The sequence below is a fragment of the Opisthocomus hoazin genome, chromosome 24, assembly GCF_030867145.1.
Source record: "Opisthocomus hoazin isolate bOpiHoa1 chromosome 24, bOpiHoa1.hap1, whole genome shotgun sequence".
Taxonomy (NCBI): domain Eukaryota; kingdom Metazoa; phylum Chordata; class Aves; order Opisthocomiformes; family Opisthocomidae; genus Opisthocomus; species Opisthocomus hoazin.
The window spans coordinates 1,020,423-1,039,613 of NC_134437.1; the positions used below are offsets into that span (position 1 = coordinate 1,020,423).

Consider the following 19,191-nt stretch of genomic DNA (forward strand, 5'->3'; position numbering starts at 1 on the left):
CGCGGGCCGTGCCGCTCCGCTCCGCTGCGCTCCGGGCCCACCGCGGCCGCGGCCCCGCGGCGAGCCCCATGGCGCTGGAGCAGGCGCAGGCCGACGGCCCCGCCGCCGCCCCGGCCCCGCCGCGCCTCTGCGAGCCCGGCCCCGCCGCGCCGCCCGGCAGGTAGGCAGGCGGGCTCGGCGGGCCGCGGCCTGGGCGCGGGCCCGGGCCCGGGCCCGGGCGCGGCGGGTGACCGAGCGGTTTGTTTCGCGCAGCGGCAGCGCCCTGTCCGCCCCGGAGGGCCCCGGCGAGGCGGCGGCGGGCGGCGGCGGCGGGGAGGCGGCGGCGGCGGCGGAGGGGCCCGGCGCGGAGGCGGCCCCGGCGCGGCCCTCGCAGAACATCGCGGTGCAGGTGGGTGCCTGGGGCGCGGGCTCCGGGCGCGGGGCGGCGCGTCCCCGCGGCGGCGGGGCTGACGGCCGTGGCCTCCCTCCGCAGACGGACTTCAGGACGGCCGACGCGCCCGCGCACACGGACCGGGACGTCGAGAAGAACCTGGTGGGTGCCGGGGCCCCGCCGGCGGGCGCGGGCTCTGCCGCCCGCACTCCCGCGCCGCTGCCCTCCCCGCAGCGCGGCTCTCCTCGCCGGGAGGCCGGCCGCTGCGCTGCCCAGCGGGACGCGGGCGCCGGGCCGTGCCTCGCTGCACTGTGCCGGTCGGGAGAGCCGGAGCGCTGGAGCCGTTGAAGCGCGGTTCTGCGGTGCGGCTGAACGGCCCGGCTCTGCCCACGCTTTCTTGGGCGCCAGGGAAGGGGATGGGTCTCCCTGAGCTCCCGCTCTCCGCCGCAGGACAAGATGATGTCCGAGAGGGCCTTGCTGAAGGAGCGCTACCAGGAGGTGCTGGACAAGCAGAGGCAAGTGGAGAACCAGCTGCAGGTCCAGCTCAAGCAGCTGCAGCAGCGGCGGGAAGAGGAGATGAAGAACCACCAGGTATCCGGCACAGCCCTCGCCCTGTGCCACCGGCGCGGCGGAGCCGGGCGGCTGCGGCCTCGGGCGGAGCAGAGCAGCCGTCAGAAGCGGCAGTGCCACGCTGCTGGCAGTTTCCCGTCTGCATGACGCTGTTTCACGGCACCGAGGACCGGCCCCTGCCCAAACCGGGGTGCTGAGCGGTTCAGAACCAATTCCTAACGCAGCGTCCTGCCCCCACGCGCGCTCCTGCCGGCGATCCTGCGTCGTCCCCTCGGCAGGCGCGGCGCCTTCTCCAAACGCCAGCCGCTGTGACGCGAGGAGAGCCAGCTCCGTGTGCTCATTGGGATCTCCGTGGCCGTCGCTCCCGGGTCGCTGGGTTAAATGAGCGTGTCACAGCGGGCCCTGCGGTCGCTCCCTTAGGACAGAGGGAACTGGTGGTGGCCCACCAGGCAGGTCTGAAGCAGAGCAGGACTCACCCCCCTGAGAATCCTCCCGAAGGCGCGGGAAGACCTGTGCTCTAGAGGGTCTGCCCGTCTCCCGGGCTGCCTCGCAACAACCGCGGCGTGTCCTGTCCGGGTGTGCTAAAAGGAAAGAGTTTGACGAGCGGGCAGTCTCGTGGGTTCTCTTCGAGCGATCCAGAACAACGACGGATTTAAAACGAAACCGTTACGTGGGAATTTTGCTCTTTATCTGCGCGATGCTTGTTTTGCCCTAGGAGATCCTGAAAGCGATTCAGGATGTGACGATCAAGCGAGAAGAGACCAAGAAGAAGATGGAGAAAGAAAAGAAGGAATTCTTGCAGAAAGAGCAGGACCTGAAAGCAGAAATTGAGAAACTCTGTGAGAAGGGCAGAAGGTATTAGTAGGGGAGAAAAACTACGGATGTGGGGGAAGAGGCGGCGCTGCTTAGGGCTGACGTCCGCCCGGTGCAGCGGAAGAGGGTCACTCTGAACTTCCTGGGCGCAGCGAGCGTGCCGCTGAGCGCTTTAGGACGGCCGCGCGTGGTTCTGAAGGGCCCTGCCCCAGCCGGGGCAGCGCTTGCAGTCCGAGGGTCTCGACGGGCGTTCAGCAGGGCCTTGCTCTGGCTGCTGGGTGCGTGTGTGGGGAGCGGGCTGCTCCGCTCCGCGTGCCGCCGTCTGTCTGGACGCCGAGCCGCCCTGGTGCCGCGTCGGGGTGGGCTCTCGGCGGCCTGATTGTTTTTTTCACTCTTGGGGTTTGGGGCAAAGCTCCCTCAGTCGTGGTTCCGAGCGCTCGGCTGCTCTCCCCCGAGGGAGCGGTGGCGGAGCGCGTGCTGTCGGCGGGCGCAGCTCCCCGCCGTGGCTTCTGGCCCCGTGCCGCGGTCTGCGGTGCGGCGGCGTGCTGCGGCAGGAGTTCTGCTCCGGAGGACGCGAGCGGTCGCCTGTCGCTGCGCTGGGCGCGCGGCTGCGCCAGGCGTCGTCCGAACGCGGGGCCGTGGCTGGACGATGGCGCCTGCGCCGCGGGTGAGCCCAGCTGCCCGTTCTCTCTTCTGCAGGTTGCTGAAGGAGCAGGAGGAGAAGGAGAACAAGATCGCGTCCCTGATTGCAGAGCAGTCTGACGAGAAGTAAGGCTGGTAGCCGCCAGCGGGCTAACGCTGTCGAGTGCCCTCTTCCTCTTCCTTCCCGCCGCGGGGCCCTGGGGCCAGCCTGGTGCTGCTGGCGGGGTGGGCGGGGGCGAGCGCTCTGCCAGCGCTGAGCGGCCGCGCACTCCGAGGGCCGCATCCCCTGCGGCAGGCCGCTGCCCGCGCTCTGGGTTAAATCCTCTTTGATCCCTGCCACGGGCGGGCTCCCGGGTACCGGTGACATAACGGCCCCGTAAGGTTAGAGTTAGTGCTCAGCGGACGGCCTCGGCTTGTGGCTGCGACCGCTGACTGAGCCTCAGCTTCCCAGCGTGGGGGCAAACGTCCTGCTCGGTCCGTGCCCCACAGCTGCCCGACTGCTCCACGCTCTGGCCGGGCACAGATGCTCCCGTAACGCAGGTGGAAAGGGCAGCCTTCAACGTCTCCAGGGCGAGAACAGCTTCGGTCTGTGTGCTGCCCAGGGTTGCTCCTGGGTCGGGCCTGGGCACCTTTCCTGCGAGCCAGAGGTTTCCCTGAGGGGAATGCCCCCTGCCCACTCTGCCCAGCGTGTCTGCGTGCTCTGAGCAGCTCCCTCGTGGGACGGCGACTCACACCGCCGCGGGAGACACCACTGGTGCCGTGGCCTGGGAGCTGTCGGGTCTTCCGCAGTTCCGCCCCGTGCAGAGCCCCCGGGGCCGATGGGTTTCGTGGGCGCCTGCCGGCTCCCCTGCTCCGTGCCGTTGCGGTGCCCAGGCCTCAGCCGAGCCGCTGTGTTTCTGCTGCAGGCAGCTGTGGGAGATGGAGCTCGATAAGCTGAAGAACCAGCACAATGAGATCAACAGGAACATTCTCGAGGAGACGGAACGGGCCTGGAAGGCAGAGGTTAGTAGGTGACTTCTTACCGGCAGAGCGGTTGTCGCAGAGAGCCTCTTTAGGATTCCAGGTTGTGGTGGATGACGACGTGACGCTGGGAGCAGCCGAGGGTGAGGCGAAGCCCCCCTCTCGGTGGCACAAGAGAAGGGATGAGCAAATGGCGGTGCAGGGAGCGTTAGTCGGGCCCAACTAACTCAGCGTGGCGCTCAGTGTAGAGGTGGCAGTCGCAGTGCGGCCGGCAGAAGCAAGGGAGGACGCAAACCGCTCTTCACGCGGGGCCTCCCTCTGCTAGATCCTGTCCCTGGAGAGCCGGAAGGAGCTGCTGGTGTTGAAACTAGAAGAAGCAGAAAAGGAAGCCGAGCTGCACCTCACCTACCTCAAGTAAGTCCGCGTAGCCTCAGGAACGCGGGGCAGCTCGCGTGTCCCCGTGTGCCCATCTCCTCTTGCCCTGCTTACGCGGGAGGTGGGGCTGCAGGAGGTCGGGGTTTCTGTGGCTTTGGTGGAAAGGCAGTCGTGTCACCGAGCACCGAGTGCAGGGCTGCGCTTGTTGCCTGTCGCCGTCCGTCTGCCGGGCGCACGCCGGGCTCTAGCCAGCGCGCTGGAGGCACGGCCTTGGCTGCGGTGTCCGCGTCCCGGTCCACGCTGCGGCAGCACCACGCGCCCTCCTCGCGGGGTTCCTCGCCCCGGGGTGAGCCCGTCTTCCCGCCCAGCCGGGGGAGGGCGGGAGGCTGGGGGGGCTAGCTGCTCCCACGCTGCTGCCAGCGAGAGCACAGTGGCAAGGGGGAAAGCGTAGCTGTGCCCGCAGGTCTGCGCCGCCCACGCTGGAGACGATGAGGCCGAAGCAGGAGTGGGAGATGAGGCTGAACAGGATACGAATGACCAAGGAAAGCGTCCGAGTAAGTTCTGCCAGCTGGTCCCAGCCCAACAGCGAGCAGTTCTTCGCGTGGACGCCGCAGAGGCAGTTACTCTGCTTCCCCCTCCACGTCTTTCTTCGCTCTCTGGACTCCTGTGGAGCCAAACGGTGTCTGTGCTGGGGCCTGCAGCCACTCCAGGGCTGAGAGCGCTCTGCCCGGCGGGGGAATCGGCCTCTGCTGGGCACCCGCTGCCCCCGGAGCTTCCTCGGGCGCAGGCTCTGGCAAACGCGTCCGCTCTCTTTCCTCTCTGCTAGGATCAGTTCAACGACCACATTCAGATGGTGAGAAACGGAACGAAGCTGAGCAGCCTGCCACAGATCCCGACCCCGACGCTGCCGCCTCCGCCCTCAGAAGTGAGTGCCTCTCCCGCCTAGCACGGGCGGGAAGGGGCTGCGCGGCCCCGGGGCCGGCCGGCCCGTGGCTGCACCGCCCGCGCTGCTGCGTTGAAGGAGGCCGCGCGGGGCTGCGTCTGCCGGGCCCGTCCCTGCCCGCCTGGGCTCGCCTGCCGTCCCTGCAGAGGAGGGGAAGGGTCTCTCCCCCGCCGCCAGTGCCCGCGGCTCAGCCCGCCTCCTGTCCAGCTGGGGGGAAGGGCCCGGCTCGGCTTTCAGCTGGGCTTATTCTGACCAGCCTTCTCTTCTCCCCCTGTTTTTCTTTCTCAGACAGATTTCATGCTGACGGCATTCCAGCCCAACCCATCCCTTACTCCCAGGCTCCCGTTCCCCATCGGACCGGTCCCCGTTCCCATGGTCATGCCAAGCGCCGATCCTCGGGCCCTCTCCTTCCCTCTGCTGAACCCTGCGATCTCCAGGCCCAACCAGCCCTCCCCGCCGCTGCCTGCTGCCCAGGGAAGAAGCAGCCCGGTCGTGGCGTCGCTTATGGGCACGCACGGCCCTCACGTGACTCCCGCTGCCTCCATCCCCCCTCCGCCAGGCCTGGGGGGAGTGACCGTCGCTCCGGAGTTTCACAGGCTGCAGCCGGCCGATAAGCTGGAGAAGCTGCTGGAGAAGCTGTTGGCTCGGTTTCCGCAGTGCAACAAGTAAGCGTCCGGTGCTGTCCTTCCCGGAGAGCCAAGGCTGGCGCGGGGGATGCGAGCTGGGGTAGGGGGGAGCGCGGCTCCCCGTGGCGCTTGCGGGCTCCGCCGGGCAGCGAGGGAAGCCGGGAGGCGATCCGCCCGATCCGGAGGGCAGGCGGTCGAGAGCGCGCGCTCCCCTGCTGCGACACGGGCTTCCCCGGGCTGGGGGGCTGGCGCGGGGCCTTCGGCGGGGCGTCCCCGTCCGTGGGGCCGCTCGGCGCGGTGGCGGGGAGCTCTCACTGGGCTGCTCTCCCGGCAGGGCCCAGCTCACCAACATCCTGCAGCAGATCAAGACGGCTCGGCGGACCATGGCGGGCCTGACCATGGAGGAGCTGACCCAGCTGGTGGGGGCCAGGCTGGCCGAGCAGCAGGAGCGGGCAGTGGCCGGGGCGCAGGTGGGACAGGCTCCGGCGGGGGCTGCTGGGAAGGGGAGCCTGGGGAGCAGCGCAGGGGCCCGCTGCCGGGACCGCGCGGAGCTCGGGCTGTGCCTCGGGCGTTTCCGCGGGCTGCGGCGCGGCTCCGGGGAGCGGTTCTCCCCGCCGTGCCTCGGGGCGACGCGGCCGTCCTTGCCCCGGCGCCTGTCCGACGCGCCTCGCTTGCCTCGCTGCAGCCTCTCGGCCGAATCCGGGCCCCGCTGTTCTCTGCTCCGCTGCCTCAGCTCAGCACGCCCATGTTCCTGCCCCCGGCCCAGGTGGCTTACCCTGGAACGGCGTCGCAGGTCAGGCTCTCGGGCTTTCCCCCAGCCCTTCGCCGTCCCCAGGGAAGGCAGAGGTGGCTGAAAGGACGGGAGCCAGCGAAGCTGGGCTCTCTCCTCCCGCAGCTCCTCAGGCTGGCGAGGTGGAAGGGAAGGGGTGGGGGCACGGGTCCTTGATGCTCCGCATCGGGGGAGATGGGCATGGTGGCAAGAAGGGCGTCGGAGGCTCTAACGTTGTGCGGTGGCCGGGGGGAGGAATCGGGTGCACTGTGGCCCCTGGCCTCAGCTGCCGGGACGGGTAGCTGCAGCGCGGGATCGCTGGTCCGAGCCGGGCTGTCTGACTCCCATGCCCGTCTCCTCTCCGTTCCCTCGCCGCTCGTCCCAGGCCCCGGCTGCCTGCAAGCTGTGCCTGATGTGCCAGAAGCTGGTGCAGCCCGGCGACCTCCACCCCATGGCCTGCTCGCACGTGCTGCACAAGGAGGTGAGTGTGCGTCCCTGCCGCGTGCTGCCCTCGGGCTCCTCGGTGGGGCTCCTCGGTGGGGTTCCTTGTTGGGGTTCCTCGGCGGGGTTCCTCGGGCCGATTCCCCGCCGGGGGCCCCAGGCCCGTGCAGCGAGCCCCTGTCGCAGCGAGATCCTGCCGGGAGAAGGGCATGAGCGACAGCAGCTCTTGGGACGAGGCGCAGACGTTCCGGTGCCTGCGAGGGCAGAGCCCTCAGCCCAGCGGCTCGGGGGCCTCCAGCCACGGCCGGGGCAGCGCGTGCGGAGGAGGGCTCGGAGCAAAACCACCCCTTAGCGAGCAGCACCCTTGCTGTGTTCACGGCGCCTTCGGGCTGACGAATTCTCTCTTCCAGTGCATCAAATTCTGGGCCCAGACCAACACAAATGACACTTGCCCCTTCTGTCCAAGTCTCAAATGACGGCTACTCGAACAACGCGGCCCCGCACGAGGAGCTGCTGTGAATAGACAGGATCAGTTCTAAGATTTCTACAGCTCTATATTTATACGACCATGTATACACATGTACATTTTTATTATATAGGTAATGTGTGTATAGAAAGTCTGTATACATACAAATTCATAAATAAAGTGTGTATATTATGCAGTGACTTGGCGCTGCTCCGCGTTCCTGCGTGTGCAGCCTTGCTGCTCCCTTCCGAGCGAGGTCAAAGCGGAACCCGCTTGCCGGGACAGAGTGCCCGCCGCCACCGCGTCTCCCCGCTGCGCTCCCAGCAGCCCCACGCTGGTGGCAGGCCCTTCGCCGCGTCCCGCCTCGCCGCGTCCCCCCCCGCAATGATCAGGCTGCACAGGCAGCGGGTTGGGTGGTCGTTTTTTAATGTAATAATAATTTACCGTGTTAACATTCATTGTTCTTACACAGACGATAGCTTACAGAGTACTGGAGTCTGCGGCGACAGCCAGCGGTCCCCGTCCCCGTGCCCCTCCTGCGGGGCCGAGCTCCCCGCGCCGCTGCCCGCTGTCCCCTGCTGTCCCCCCACCCGGGGGGGGAGCGCTGGGGAGCCAGCGGCTTCGGCTGCGCTGCAGCTCGGGGTAACCGGCCCAGGGCAGCTCCTAGTTTCCCCTCTCCTGTTCTTTCTCTGTGGATTTCGGTGGGATTCCTAGGTGCTCAGCACCGCTTCCTATCTTGCACTGACTCTGCAGAATATTCTCCTCCTAAATTGCAGCCTGTGGCACAAATCCAGCGCTGCCAGAGGCAGCGATGCCGCGGGGCGGGTCGGCGCAGGCGCTGCCGGGCTGCAGCACGCCGCAATCTGGCCACAGTCCCCGTCCTTCTGCGCGCACGCACGCGCTCGCCAGCGTGTTTTAAGGCAGCGGGCCACAGCAGAGTCGCGGGGATCCTGGGGGCTCCGGGGCGGGCACAGGGGGCCGAGGTCTCTGCGATCGCACCCCGCTGCCCTCGCGCCGGGGCGGCAGCGCTGGGCGCTTCCAGCCGGGGAGCAAGGCGCGGGCAGGGATGCTGCCCGGGGCCGGGACGGCGCAGGGGTGTGCGCGGGGGTGCTGCGGCCGTGCCCGGTGCCGGGCCTGGCTCTCCTGTGCTGCTCTGTCAGAGGAACGCTGGGCTGCAGGGCTCGGGCCGCGGGCGTTGTGCTTGGCACCCGCTGCGGTGCCGCAGCCCCCGTCCCCACCCGGTGCCGCGGCTCGGCTCCTGGCGTGCCCCCGCCGGGCAGCTGCCAGCGCGGCCCCGGCACCGCAGGTCTTCTGCTCGCGGGGAAACGTTGCCTCTTAACCAGCGACTCCCGGCGTTTAAACAAAGCGCTTTCCTTTGCCGCACGAACGCGACGCGGCCAACCGTGGCTCCGGCGCTCAGCATCCTTCCGGCCGGTAGCCGCGGCCCTGCCCTGCTCCTGCATCCCCCCACCGCCGTCGCCACCTCCTCGGAAAGCAGCTCAGACCACCTCCGATCCGTGCGGTGCCGCTGCCGGGCACGCCCGGGCCCCGGCCTGTGGCCCAGGCCCTAGGGCTGAGCAGAGGGCTACAAATATTAAAAAAAACCCAAACCAGAACGGGACCGAACCCCCTAATGACGGGTTTGGAACAGTGGCTTTCAGCGCTAGAACTAAAAATAGAGATATGTGTTTGTATCGTACAGGTGAGAAGCGGCCGCTGTTTGTACGCTCGTGCGCGGCGTGGGCCCTGCTATGTACACGCTCTGCTCCTGCGCAGCTGCACTACCTACCAGTGACTCGCGTTAGAAAAACCCAGAACGGAATAAATACAACCACGTATTTAAAAAACGATAAACGCTGCAGCCCCCGCGGCCGCCGCCTGCCCCCGAGCTGCCGGGGTGCCTCGCGCCGGGGGAGCGGGCGCCGCGGCCGGGCGGGACGCGCGGGCTCGTGGGCGAGGAGCCGCTGCACCCCGCGCCGGGGACCCGCTGCCGGGCAGGGGCTGCGGCGGGAGCCGGCCGGGCCCGGCGTGGCTCCCCTATGGCTTTGGAAGGGGCGGCGGGCTGGGCAGCGCTGGGCTCGGGCGCGGAGCGGAGCGGGCTGGGCGAGCAGCCGTGCCGGGGAGGGCGGCAGGCACCGGCCTCTCCGTGTCCAGCGCCGCGGATGGGGAAGGGAGGCCAGGAGGCCACCTCCCCTGCCCGGAGGGGACGTGGCGAGCGAAAGCGGAGCGGGCAGAGGGTGGGTGCCTGCTCCCGCCTGTCCCGGGCGGCAGCCAGCAGGGCAGCGGGTGCGGGCACTCCTGGGGCTGGCAGCAGCGGCAGGACAGTTGCGGGGGGCAGGGGAAATGCCACGGCAAGCGCTGGAGCGAGCGGGGAGCGGGAGGATGCGAGGGGAGCCCCAGGCTGGCCCCGCCTGGCTCAGGAACCGGGCTCGGGCAGGCGTCCGGGCAGGGAGCCGCACGGGGCAGGCACGGCCGCAGCGCGCATGCACACCCACGCAGCTCCCTGCGCGGCAGCCTGGGCCAGGCAGCTGCACGGGGACAGAGGGAGGAGGGGACAGGCAGGGCACGGCTCACCAGCGCGATGCCCTCGACGCAGCAGGGCTGGGTGGGACAGCTAGGGACGGAGCGGAGACGCTGAGCCCGGCTCCAGGGACGGGGCCGCTGCGCTGTCACCCCCTCCCCAGGCGCCACGCTCTTTCTGTAGGTCCCCGACGAACACAGCCCAGGCCTGGGGCTCCCACGGCTGCTCCCGACGGGCACCAAGTGCCCCAGGGTCTGAGCTCTCCCCGCTCCAGCCCCCGGAGAAAGGACCTACCTCTCCCCGCCCCGCCGCGCCGCCTCACCTGCGGCCCCCGGGGCTGCCCCCGTGCTGCGCCGTCACTTCAGCAAGGATATGTCATCGGCGAAGTCGTCGTGGTCGCGCCGCAGGCAGCGGAAGCAGCGCCACTGGAACACCATGAGGCAGAGCGGCAGCATGAAGAGGGCGCAGATGGCTGCCATGACGTAGGCGATGGTCATCAGGGTGGACTCGTCCGTCTGCGGGATGTTGTAGCCGCAGTCCTCCATGTTGGAGTGCAGGTAGGGCCCCTCCACTGCGGCCGTCCGAAACTCGTCGTGCACTGCGGGCGGGAGAAGGCAGGGCTCTGGCCACCGCGCGTCCGCATCCCCTCGGCCTCTCCCTCCCGCCGGCCCCGGCCCTCACCGTGGCAGGCACTGACGGCGAAGCCGATGCGCTTGCGGGCACGGTCAAAGACCACATAGAAGCCCTCCATGATGACGGCGCCCATGACGGTGCCCGTGGAGGACTGGGAGATGGCGAACTTGTAGCAGTCGTCCTGCGAGGTGGCCACATCCTCCACGGGGCGCAGGTATTGCTGCAGGGAGACAGGCGCCGTCGGGAGAGGGGCCGGGGCCGAGCTCCTGGGGCGGGCGGCTGCGCCCACCGGGCACGGTCCTGCCCGTGGGACCAGCTCCCGCGGCTCTCCCGCTCGGCACCGGGCAGGCTCCGGCCCGGCAGCGCCCACCTGGGGCAGGATGGTGATGCGGAAGGACTGGTTGGTGGCCTCCCCCATCAGGTAGAGGGACAGGACCGGGAAGATGTGCCAGGGCGTCGTGCCGACCTGCCAGCAAACCAGCTGCTCCCCCAGCCAGAAGCCGTCCGGGAACTTCTCCGTCTGCCGGAGGGGCAGGGGAGGTGAGCGGGGCCAGGCCGGGCGGGCGGCGGAGACGGGCAGCGTGCTGCCCGCAGCCCCGCGCCGGCCCTGGGGCCGGGCCCACGGGGAGGGAGGGCTCTCACTGACCGAGGAGGCTGTTTTGATGGATTTCACCGCAGCGTCAAACACCTTCTTCGGCAGCCGGAGGTTGGTGGTCCCGCTGTCCACGATGCTCTTGTCGTAGTTGTACTGGGGGCAGCAGAGGAGGAGTGACGCAGGCGCAAGAGCCCAGGCCGCTGCCCTCCCGCCGCCCCTCCGCCCGGCCGTGGTGACGGAGCGGAGCTGGGGGGCACGTTCCCCCGCCGCCCCCGCACCTCTTTGCAGTCCATGTTCAGGTCCTGCCCGTTGACCTCCAGCTTGACGATGATGACCTCATAGTACCACTCCTTCCGGATGGGCGTGTACCAGATGTCCCCCACGTACAGCGAGCGGTCGATGCCGCCGATGATCTGCAGCGGGGACGCAGAGGCGCTGGCAGCTGCGTCGGGGTACGGCCCCTGCGCGCGGCCCCGCCGGCTGTCTGCTGCACAGCGCTCACCATGCTGCCTCCCACCGACGCCACGGCCTCCGTCTCGTTGGGCGAGAAGCCTGTCCCGCAGAGCTGGAGGGAGAAGATGTTGGGCACCCGGGTCTGCTTCACCAGGGAGTCAAAGAAGGGCTCCAGGCTGTCGTCGGGCTGGTGCGAGGAGAGAGCAGAGGCGGGACGGGCACGCGTCAGCACCGTCCCCTCTCCGGGGCTCTCTGTGCCCCCAGGGATCCCGGCTCTGCGGGCTGTCGGAGCAGGGCTCCAGGTCACCAGCGCAGCTGCGAGCCGGGCCTCCAGGGACCGAGAAGGAAAGGGGGAGCTGAACCCTGCCGGGATGGGGTGCCTGCGTCCGCTGGCAGGGCCAGGCAGAGCCGGGACTCACTCGGGCGATCTCAGCGTACGCCAGCCCCAGGATCCCTTCCCAGTTGGAGCCGTTGATGAAGAATTTGTCCGACTCCGTGATGGCAGCGATGTTAGCTCTGACGGTGACGTTAGGGCCGTGGGGGATGGTGACGAGGTCAGTGCCCAGCTCCCCTTCCCACTTGCCCTGGGTGTAGGGCACGTACACCCCCTTCCGCAGGTCGCGGTAGGTGCTGGACCTGCCGCGGCGTCAGAGAGCCAGAGGAAGGTTAGGGTGGAGGAGCAGCGGGTGCCTGGCCCGAGCACTCGCAAGCGTGGCCCAGCTGGGCGAGGACAGCGTCCCTCCCCACGCGCGTGGCTGCCGGGGGTCCCTCCTGCTGCTGACCCAGCCCGCCCGGTGGCACCCGGCAGGGTCTGGCCGGACCCCAGCCAGCAGGGCCAGCGTGCCCTCGCGGGGCCGGGGCTGCGTCGCGGGCAGACGGAGCGGTGGCCGCGCTCCCTGCGTCCCCCAGCCTACTCACAGCTGCCGCTGGTAGTATCTCCGGAGGAAGGGGTGAGGCGCCGCTCCCACTGCGAAGTTACTGCTCCCCGTGTCCACCAGGATGTTCAGCTGGAGGAGACAGACGGGGGGCTCGCGCCTGCAGTGGGACCCCCGCACCGCCCGCCAGCCTCTGCCCAGCCCCGCAGGCCAGCGATGCTGTCCCCGTCCCGCCTGGCTGCCGCGCCCCGGGGAGCCTCGGCTCCGGGTCCCTGGCACCGACCGGGGCCAGGCCGTGCCCCGCTCGCCCCTGCCTGGCAGCCGCCTCTCGGCCGGCCCCACCGCGGGCAGGGGGCAGCCGCGGCAGGCTGAGCCCCCCGCCAGCCCCCGGCCCCCCGGTGCGGGCAGGGAAGCGCCTTCCTCCTCTGGCGCTTCAGCCTGGGCCCCGAGCCGGGCCGCGCTCCGCGGTCGCCGCCAGGCACCCCCGCGGCCGCGCACCCTCCCGGGTTCCTGCCCGCCGTCCGATCCCGTCCCAGCGCCCGGCGGGACTCGGCTCCGGCCGGCGCAGGCCTCGGGATGGCGAGGCCCGGTCCCGCAGCGCCCAGCCGGCCCCGCACCGCGCCAGGCCGCGCACGGCGGCGCCAAGGCCTCGCCCGCCGCTCCCCCCGCGCCGGCGCCGGCCTCGGCCGCGGGGCCTGCCCGGCTGCCCGGGCGCGGCGGGCGCGGGTCCCCGCGGCGGGCGGCGGAGGCGGCCCGCGGCCCTACCTTCTGCGGCGGGCTGCCCACCGCCATCTCCACGTAGTAGCCCTGCCCGGACTTGCCGCGCAGGTTGTCGAGCATCTCCACGAAGCCGCCGGCCCGCCCGGCCTCCTCCGGCGCCCGCCGCGCCCGGGCTCCCGGCGGCGGGGCGGCCGCGGCCCCCCCCCAGCCCCGCAGCGGCAGGCGGAGGCGCGGCGGGGCCGGCGCGGCGGGCAGGGCGGCCGCCCCCAGACACAGCAGCAGCCAGGGCCAGGGCCGGGGCCGGGGCCGCGGCCAGGGCCGGGCGGCCGCCATCGCCGCCGCCCCGCCGAGCCCTCCCCGCGCCCGCCGACGGCGCCTAGCGCGGGCCGGCGGCCATGGCGGCGCCGCGCACCCCGCCCCGGAAGGACCGCCCACCCCGCGCGACGGCGGGAGCGCGCGCCCCGCCCCGCCCCGCCCCGCCCCGCCCGCCGCTGCCGGCCCGGCTGCGGCCCGGCGGGGGGGCGGGACCGTGGCCACGCCGTGCACCAGTCGCCATGGCAGCGCGCGGCCGGCCCCGCCCGCCCCGCCGGCCAATCCGCGCCGAGAAGAGCTCATTCCCCGATGATATTTAGGCGTGGGTGGGCGCCGGAACCCGGAAGTGGCGGCGGCGCGGCGGCGGGCAAAGCGGGGGCGTCCGTGGAGGCGGCGAGCGGGCGGGCGGGTGACTCCCACTTCCCCCCCCCCCTCCCCCGGGCCCGGCGCTGCTGAGCGGGGATGCCCGGGCCGCGGGGTGAGCGGCCGGGCCCGGGGCTGCCACCCGGTACGTGCGGGTTCCGCTGGGGCTGGGCTGCGTCGGGGTCCCGCGGCGGCTTCCCGCAGCCCCCGGGGGTGGCGAGGCCTGCTCCCCGCGTCCGGAGGGCCGGGGCCGGGCTCCGCTGCGCGGCCTGGCAGAGCGCCGTGAGCAGGGCGGGGAGCTCCGCCCTGGTGCGCGCTCCCCTTCCGGCGGGGAAGGCGCGCCGCAGCGCGCAGCTCGGGGCCAGCGGCCTCTGCCCCTTGCGGGGCAGGCGAGCGGCCACGCCTGCAAGCAGCGCGCTGGTTCTGCCCCTCCCTCTGCGCCGCCAGCTCGCTTCGAGCTGCCGCCCTGCGCCTTCAGCCGGGCCCTCCCGGCTTTACCGGAACCCCTCGGTTCCGGCTGCCTCCGCTCTGTGCCCTTCCCACCTGCGCCCACCCCCGGCAGCCCCAGCGCGCCTCCTTCCCCTCCGCAGCCCCGGGCTCCCCACGGGGCTCTGCCGCGCGAGCTGGGTCTCCCTCTGATCGTGGTGACTCTGTTGCTTCCTTCGTGCCGGCGCAGGGAGCCGTGGCGGAAGCGATGGTGACCATTGGTGACCAGCTCATCCTGGAAGAAGAGTTTGACGAGACGTACGTCCCCAACGAGCGAGGTAACCGACGCCTCTCCTCCGGGAGCTGCCGCAAAGGCTGCAAGTGTGCGAGTCACTCCCAGGTCTATCAAGAAAATGGGAACCGGGAGAGTGTGGGTGGAGAGGGTAGAATAAATGGGATTGCACAGAGTGCGGAGCTGAAAAATCAGCTTGTCGGTTGCAGAGATAAAGGCCACTTCGCAGCCTGTCCCCCTGCTTTACCAGCCTGGTGGGACGTAATTGCTGACACAGGGCCATGCTGGCCGCTCTGAGCAGCTTCATTTTGGGAGCAGGGTTTCCCAGCGTGCCCACTGCTTCAGCTGAGGAGCTAGATTGGTTTCACTGTGCAGTGCCTGGTGCAGACCATCTCCACGGTTCCTTCTCTGTTTTCCTAGAAATCCAGGGTTTTGCACGGGAGATCGGGATTGACCCCGAGAAGGAGCCAGAGCTGTTATGGCTGGCCAGGGAAGGCATCATGGCCCCGCTGCCACCCGAGTGGAAGCCCTGGTGAGAGCTCTATCAGCAGGGTCCTGGGAGTTTCCCCCTGCCCTTCCCCTGCTGCGTGCTGCCCACGTAGCTGGCGGGGCAGGGTGGTGCCGCAGGAGATGCGCCTGCTGCGGGTGGGCGAGTCCTGGTTTCACTCTTGGTGCTGTTCTTGCCGTGCAGCCAGGACATCACCGGTGATGTCTACTACTTCAACTTTGCTAACGGCCAGTCCATGTGGGGGCACCCCTGCGATGATCACTACAGAAAGCGTGTCGTTCAGGAGCGAGAGAAGCTGCTGGCATGTGGCAGCTTGAAAAAGAAAGAGAAGAAGAAGAAGAAGAAAGAAAAGAAGGAGAAGAAAGACAAGAAGGAGAAGAAGTTGCTGAAGCGACCCACCGTGAGTAGGCTCTGCTGTTTGCAGCGCTTCTGGGGAAGAGCAGGAGGGCTGGGTGGAGGATGGATGAGGGGCTCTGAACTGGAGGGTGATCCTGTGCTGTTGCTGCTTTGGGGTCGGAACAGCCATCCCCTGGCAAGGGATCCTGTCCAGCTGGGGTGGGAACCCGATGAAATTCTGACGGAAGTGGGGTCACAAGCCTGCCAAAGTTGGGAAGCTTTTGTTTAGAAGGACACGCCTGGACTTGGGGTGCTGCAGCCCTGTGATGCTACTGCAGAGAAGGATGTGGCACCAGCCGGGGGTGCCGGTGCTGTTCTTAGCAGCCGATGTTGGGAGTGTTGCGAAGGTTTCTGTCCTCGGAGAGGGCAGCAAGTGGTGTCTGTGTGCATGGTGCTACGATATGCAGGCAGCGAACAGAGGTTTAGACGTGTGAGGTTAGTCGGCTTTGCTGTCGGGATCTGCAAGCGTAACCAAGCTCCCGTTATATCCCAAGTGGTAGCAGATCATCCCTCCCTGCCGGTGGCCAGTGAGGAGAGAAATCTCCGAGTGGAGAGGCAGTGCCTTGTGTTGTCGCTCACGGCATGGACCTGCTCCACTCAGAACGCCTCAAACCTTCGAGTGGAGCGTTTTCTACATAGACATGTAGTTTCAAGCGCTCAAGAACTTACCTATTTATATATAAATTGTATAGTAAATAATGGTGCATCTCTACTTGAGGTAGATAAGGGTGTATATAGCGATGTGTTTTAGTTACTTGCTAATATTTGTCTGCTTAGGAAATGCAGCCAGGGATTCCTCCTTCAGCGCCCGTTTGCCAAATGCCCTCTGCAGTGCCGCGTCCCGAGCCAGGTAGCCAGACTAGAGATGGAGGCGCAGGGAGACCACCAGGGGAGAGTGATCCAAGGAGGCTATTTGCAGGCACGTGGCCAAACACACTGCATCCCTGGCCTGTTGCGAAGCTCAGCAGGCCATGCCAGAGCTTACCAGATGCGGAGAAAATTTTGGCAAGAGGCCCCTCTTTCAGCAGCTTTGATGTAGACATCCACCAGGCCCGAGACACACGTTTAGAAATGCGAGAAGAGCTCTCTACTGACTCCTCCGACTTGCAGTCCAGCGATTTAGAGGTTGGGCCACCAGCGCGACCTTTGTGTGTGTCAAAGAAATCCTGTGCACGAGACACGAAGAATGCCAGAACTCTGCTAGAGGCCCTTGAAGATGAAATCCTGCTCTTTGAGGAGGCAGAGCTGGAAAAAGAGTGGAAGATGAACGATGTGATGGGTGAGTGTGTCCCGAAGGCGGATCATTGGCTCTCAGTCAGAGAGGAATCTGCAGGACCGGATGGGGATGTGGAAAGAAGTCCAGGCACATTGCAAGCCAGAGAAAAACAAAGCTGTTACTGCGGGAACAGTGAAACGACTCTCTTTGCTGGTCTCGCAGATCGCTGGAGTTTGCACGAGACAGCTGATGTTCTGTGTGTTCCAGAAGGGCCGAGATCCCACAGCAAGGTGTCTGAGGGTAGAAGTAAGAGGAAATGTCGAGATGAGTCTTTGGGTCAAGCTGCCAGTCTGTGCAAGAGCAATGAGACCCTCAGCAGACCCGAGAGAGGCGGTTTAAAGCAGATGGAGCTGCGGGAAGTAGGAACAGGTACACACAGCCACGGTCTGCTGGAGGGCTGCTCTCCAGGCCCTCGTGCAATCACAGACGCACTGCCCTGCTTCCGAGGGGTAGGTGCAAATAGAGGAATCGATGTGCATCTTCACTCTGTGGTGGATCCTACATCAAAACAGGTGTTTTCATCTGCTAATGATGGCTGGAGCAATGACAAAGGAAGAGGTTGGATTTCAGAGTGTGGCAGCAGTGATTCAGCTGGTTCTTGTAAAGATAACGCACCCCAGGTGCCCGGAGTGAGCCGTGGGGTCTGTCCACAGCAGGAGGCGGGCAGACAGAAGGACGTGTGCTCCCCTGCCGAAGAGTCTCTCTGGCCTCATCCCCTCCTGGGGCCATCCTCGGCGCAGACACTAAGTCCTGCCCAGCACTCGGGGAGGGAGTGGAGCTCCGAGGACGTGAAACTGCGCCGCAGCCCAGAACCTGAACGTGTTGGTCTTGCAGTGGGTTTTTGTGGAGAACACCCTGCCCAGAAGTCCGGTGGTGCTGGAGGAGTGAAGAGAGGCAGTGGAAGGACAGATCAAGCTCCCAGAGCATGGGCCGAGAAGCTTGTGGCAGACTCGGAGGTTGGGTGCTGGGGGAGCAGTGGTCTCCATCAGCGCGTCAAGGCGGAGACGGCCGGGAGCTGCGGCAGAGTAGATGCTGGTGAAGAGGCTGGCGAGAGCGAGGTAGGACTAAGCCCTTTGTGATGGCCCTTCCAGTGTAAGCAGTTATGCAGAATTGAGTGTGAAATTTTGCTTCCGCGGTAATTTTTAGGAGAAAGGGGGTGAAACCATCCTGTTGGGGGTCACGTGAGCAGACGTGGCATTAGTTGTAGCACTTTTCCCAAAGCTCAGGAGGTAGCTGGAAAAAGCCTCTGTTGCTGGCCAGCCTTGCATGGCAAGTGCCGCACAATTTGCGCCTGGTTTTGGCTTTGCAAGGCCATGAAGTGTTTTCTGAACTAAAAAACACAGGTGATGGGCAGTAAATTGAGAGGGATGGCAGCATTGAATGCAAAATAATCTTGAACTTTGGCTCTAAGACTCTTTGTAGGAAGCACACTACAAAGTCAGTCTTTTCCCTGGAGATCCTACGATCTAAATTGCGGGATGGTAGCTTATTCGGCTGTTTTTAGCTCGATTTTGCTTGCTGAATCTCAAGTCCCAGAGCGACTGAGTTGGTTGAGGTGATGTGGAAACTGTGAATCGCAGCCAGTTTTCCTGCGTCCATGTCCAGTACCCTGAGAAACAGCCTCTCTTCCCTCTTAAACGAAAGAAAAGCAGGAAAAGTTTGCATGAACTGGCTTTCTCAAAGAGAAGTTTTGCTGGTGGTTACAGGCTGTTGCTTTGCAGATGGGTGCAGTGCTGACTTGTCGGAGCACAGTGTAGTCCCTGGACCACTGCTGCTGTGGTCTTGGGACACCAAGGTAGCTTACAGGTGTGATGGGCCCACCTGTAAATGTTTTCTTCTTCCTGTGTGAGGAGCTGGACTGTTTGGCTCCCTTTTGCCCAAACTTTTTCCTGCTGTTGCCTATAGCAGGGTCTTGCCCTTCACTGAGAAGAATGTTGCGGGTGGGCTTGTCTTTGTGTGTAAGTAATTGCCTCAGTTTAGTAAGAACTTACCAAATCTCCTATTCTGAAGGGAAAAAAAAGTGAACTGAGAGGTCACTGTAATGTTAATGAGCTGCTTTGCCCTGCTGTGGTGGCACCCAGCTGCAGCTCCACCAAATCGCTGGCTCGGGTTTCTAATTACCAGCACGTGGCAGTGCTCTGTTGGTGCTCAGTGAGCTGATAAGAACTGCCACTATAAATATCAGATAAACTGCAGATTAGCCTGAAAGTTGTAAGCAGCCTGATGGAAGCGAGTTTACCTTAGCTGAAGGACAGCTAACGTCCTCTGCTCCATGCGTGTAGTTAATGGCCGTCTGTAGAAAATAATTGGTTAAGCCCAGAATGTGTGATTTATTCTGTTGGCGCTGCCGGGGCGCGGGCTTGGTGGAAGAAGGACCAGCGCGTATTCATCTCCCCGTCCCTCAGCGGGCGAGTGAATTAACTCTGTTTTCAGCCCGTAACCTTGCGTGGAGCCGGAGTGTGGGAGCTGTGATGCGTGAATACCGGCGTGCTGCAGAGGAGGTCCGGGCGTAGCTTGCTGCTGGCCCAGCCCGTGCAGTGCTCCGCAAGGCGAGACCGCCTGGGCGGGGGGCTCCGCCGTCAGACAGAACGGTTGCGTTCCCGGGCGAGGGTCGCTTGGGAAGGTGCCCGGAGGTGAGGGTGCTGGACGGCTCCCGGGGCTCTCGCCGCGCTTCGGAAGGGCGAGGTGTATTCGGCAGCTGCTTACAGATGTGCTGCGGCAGAGCTGCCGCCGGTAGCTTCCCCGCTGGTGCGAGGCGAGGAAGCAGCCTGGACTTTGGTCGGAGAAGAGGTGGTGACTGCAGCTTGTGAGGAGGAGGCTGCTTGCTGGCAGAGTGGCTTCTGCTG

The 19,191-nt window shown here is 66.7% G+C and overlaps 3 protein-coding genes across 11 annotated transcripts in view; 2 read left to right on the forward strand and 1 right to left on the reverse strand.

The window, feature by feature from the left end:
• The first annotated feature begins 68 nt into the window (after positions 1 to 68).
• On the forward strand, positions 69 to 7,169 carry RNF214 (ring finger protein 214). The gene is made up of 15 exons (XM_075442279.1): positions 69 to 113; positions 161 to 388; positions 473 to 532; positions 821 to 961; positions 1,656 to 1,795; positions 2,453 to 2,521; positions 3,301 to 3,397; positions 3,681 to 3,769; positions 4,194 to 4,284; positions 4,557 to 4,655; positions 4,962 to 5,338; positions 5,634 to 5,769; positions 5,985 to 6,092; positions 6,454 to 6,549; positions 6,920 to 7,169. Exons 1-15 carry the CDS (start codon positions 69 to 71, stop codon positions 6,983 to 6,985), a joined length of 1,842 nt encoding a protein of 613 aa, XP_075298394.1. The 3' UTR covers positions 6,986 to 7,169.
• Positions 7,170 to 7,384: 215 nt separating this feature from the next.
• Positions 7,385 to 12,961, reverse strand: BACE1 (beta-secretase 1). Its single transcript, XM_075442337.1, has 9 exons — positions 12,818 to 12,961; positions 12,096 to 12,184; positions 11,597 to 11,813; positions 11,227 to 11,364; positions 11,003 to 11,137; positions 10,776 to 10,877; positions 10,500 to 10,649; positions 10,178 to 10,349; positions 7,385 to 10,094 (listed from the first exon to the last, which is right to left on the reverse strand). The coding sequence occupies exons 1-9, from the start codon at positions 12,890 to 12,892 to the stop codon at positions 9,853 to 9,855; spliced, it is 1,320 nt and encodes a 439-aa protein (XP_075298452.1). The 5' UTR covers positions 12,893 to 12,961; the 3' UTR covers positions 7,385 to 9,852.
• Positions 12,962 to 13,515: 554 nt separating this feature from the next.
• The window catches only part of CEP164 (centrosomal protein 164), a 41,971-nt gene continuing 36,295 nt past the window's right edge, over positions 13,516 to 19,191 (forward strand). For 7 of the 9 annotated variants that reach the window (XM_075442368.1, XM_075442371.1, XM_075442370.1 and 4 more), the window contains exons 1-5: positions 13,516 to 13,592; positions 14,124 to 14,211; positions 14,586 to 14,697; positions 14,857 to 15,073; positions 15,847 to 17,403. In XM_075442368.1, the coding sequence (XP_075298483.1) occupies positions 14,142 to 14,211; positions 14,586 to 14,697; positions 14,857 to 15,073; positions 15,847 to 17,403 (1,956 nt within the window). In that variant the 5' untranslated portion in view covers positions 13,516 to 13,592; positions 14,124 to 14,141. The remainder of the gene's footprint in view (positions 13,593 to 14,123; positions 14,212 to 14,585; positions 14,698 to 14,856; positions 15,074 to 15,846; positions 17,404 to 19,191) is intronic. The other 2 variants (XM_075442376.1, XM_075442377.1) reach the window with 1 other exon arrangement.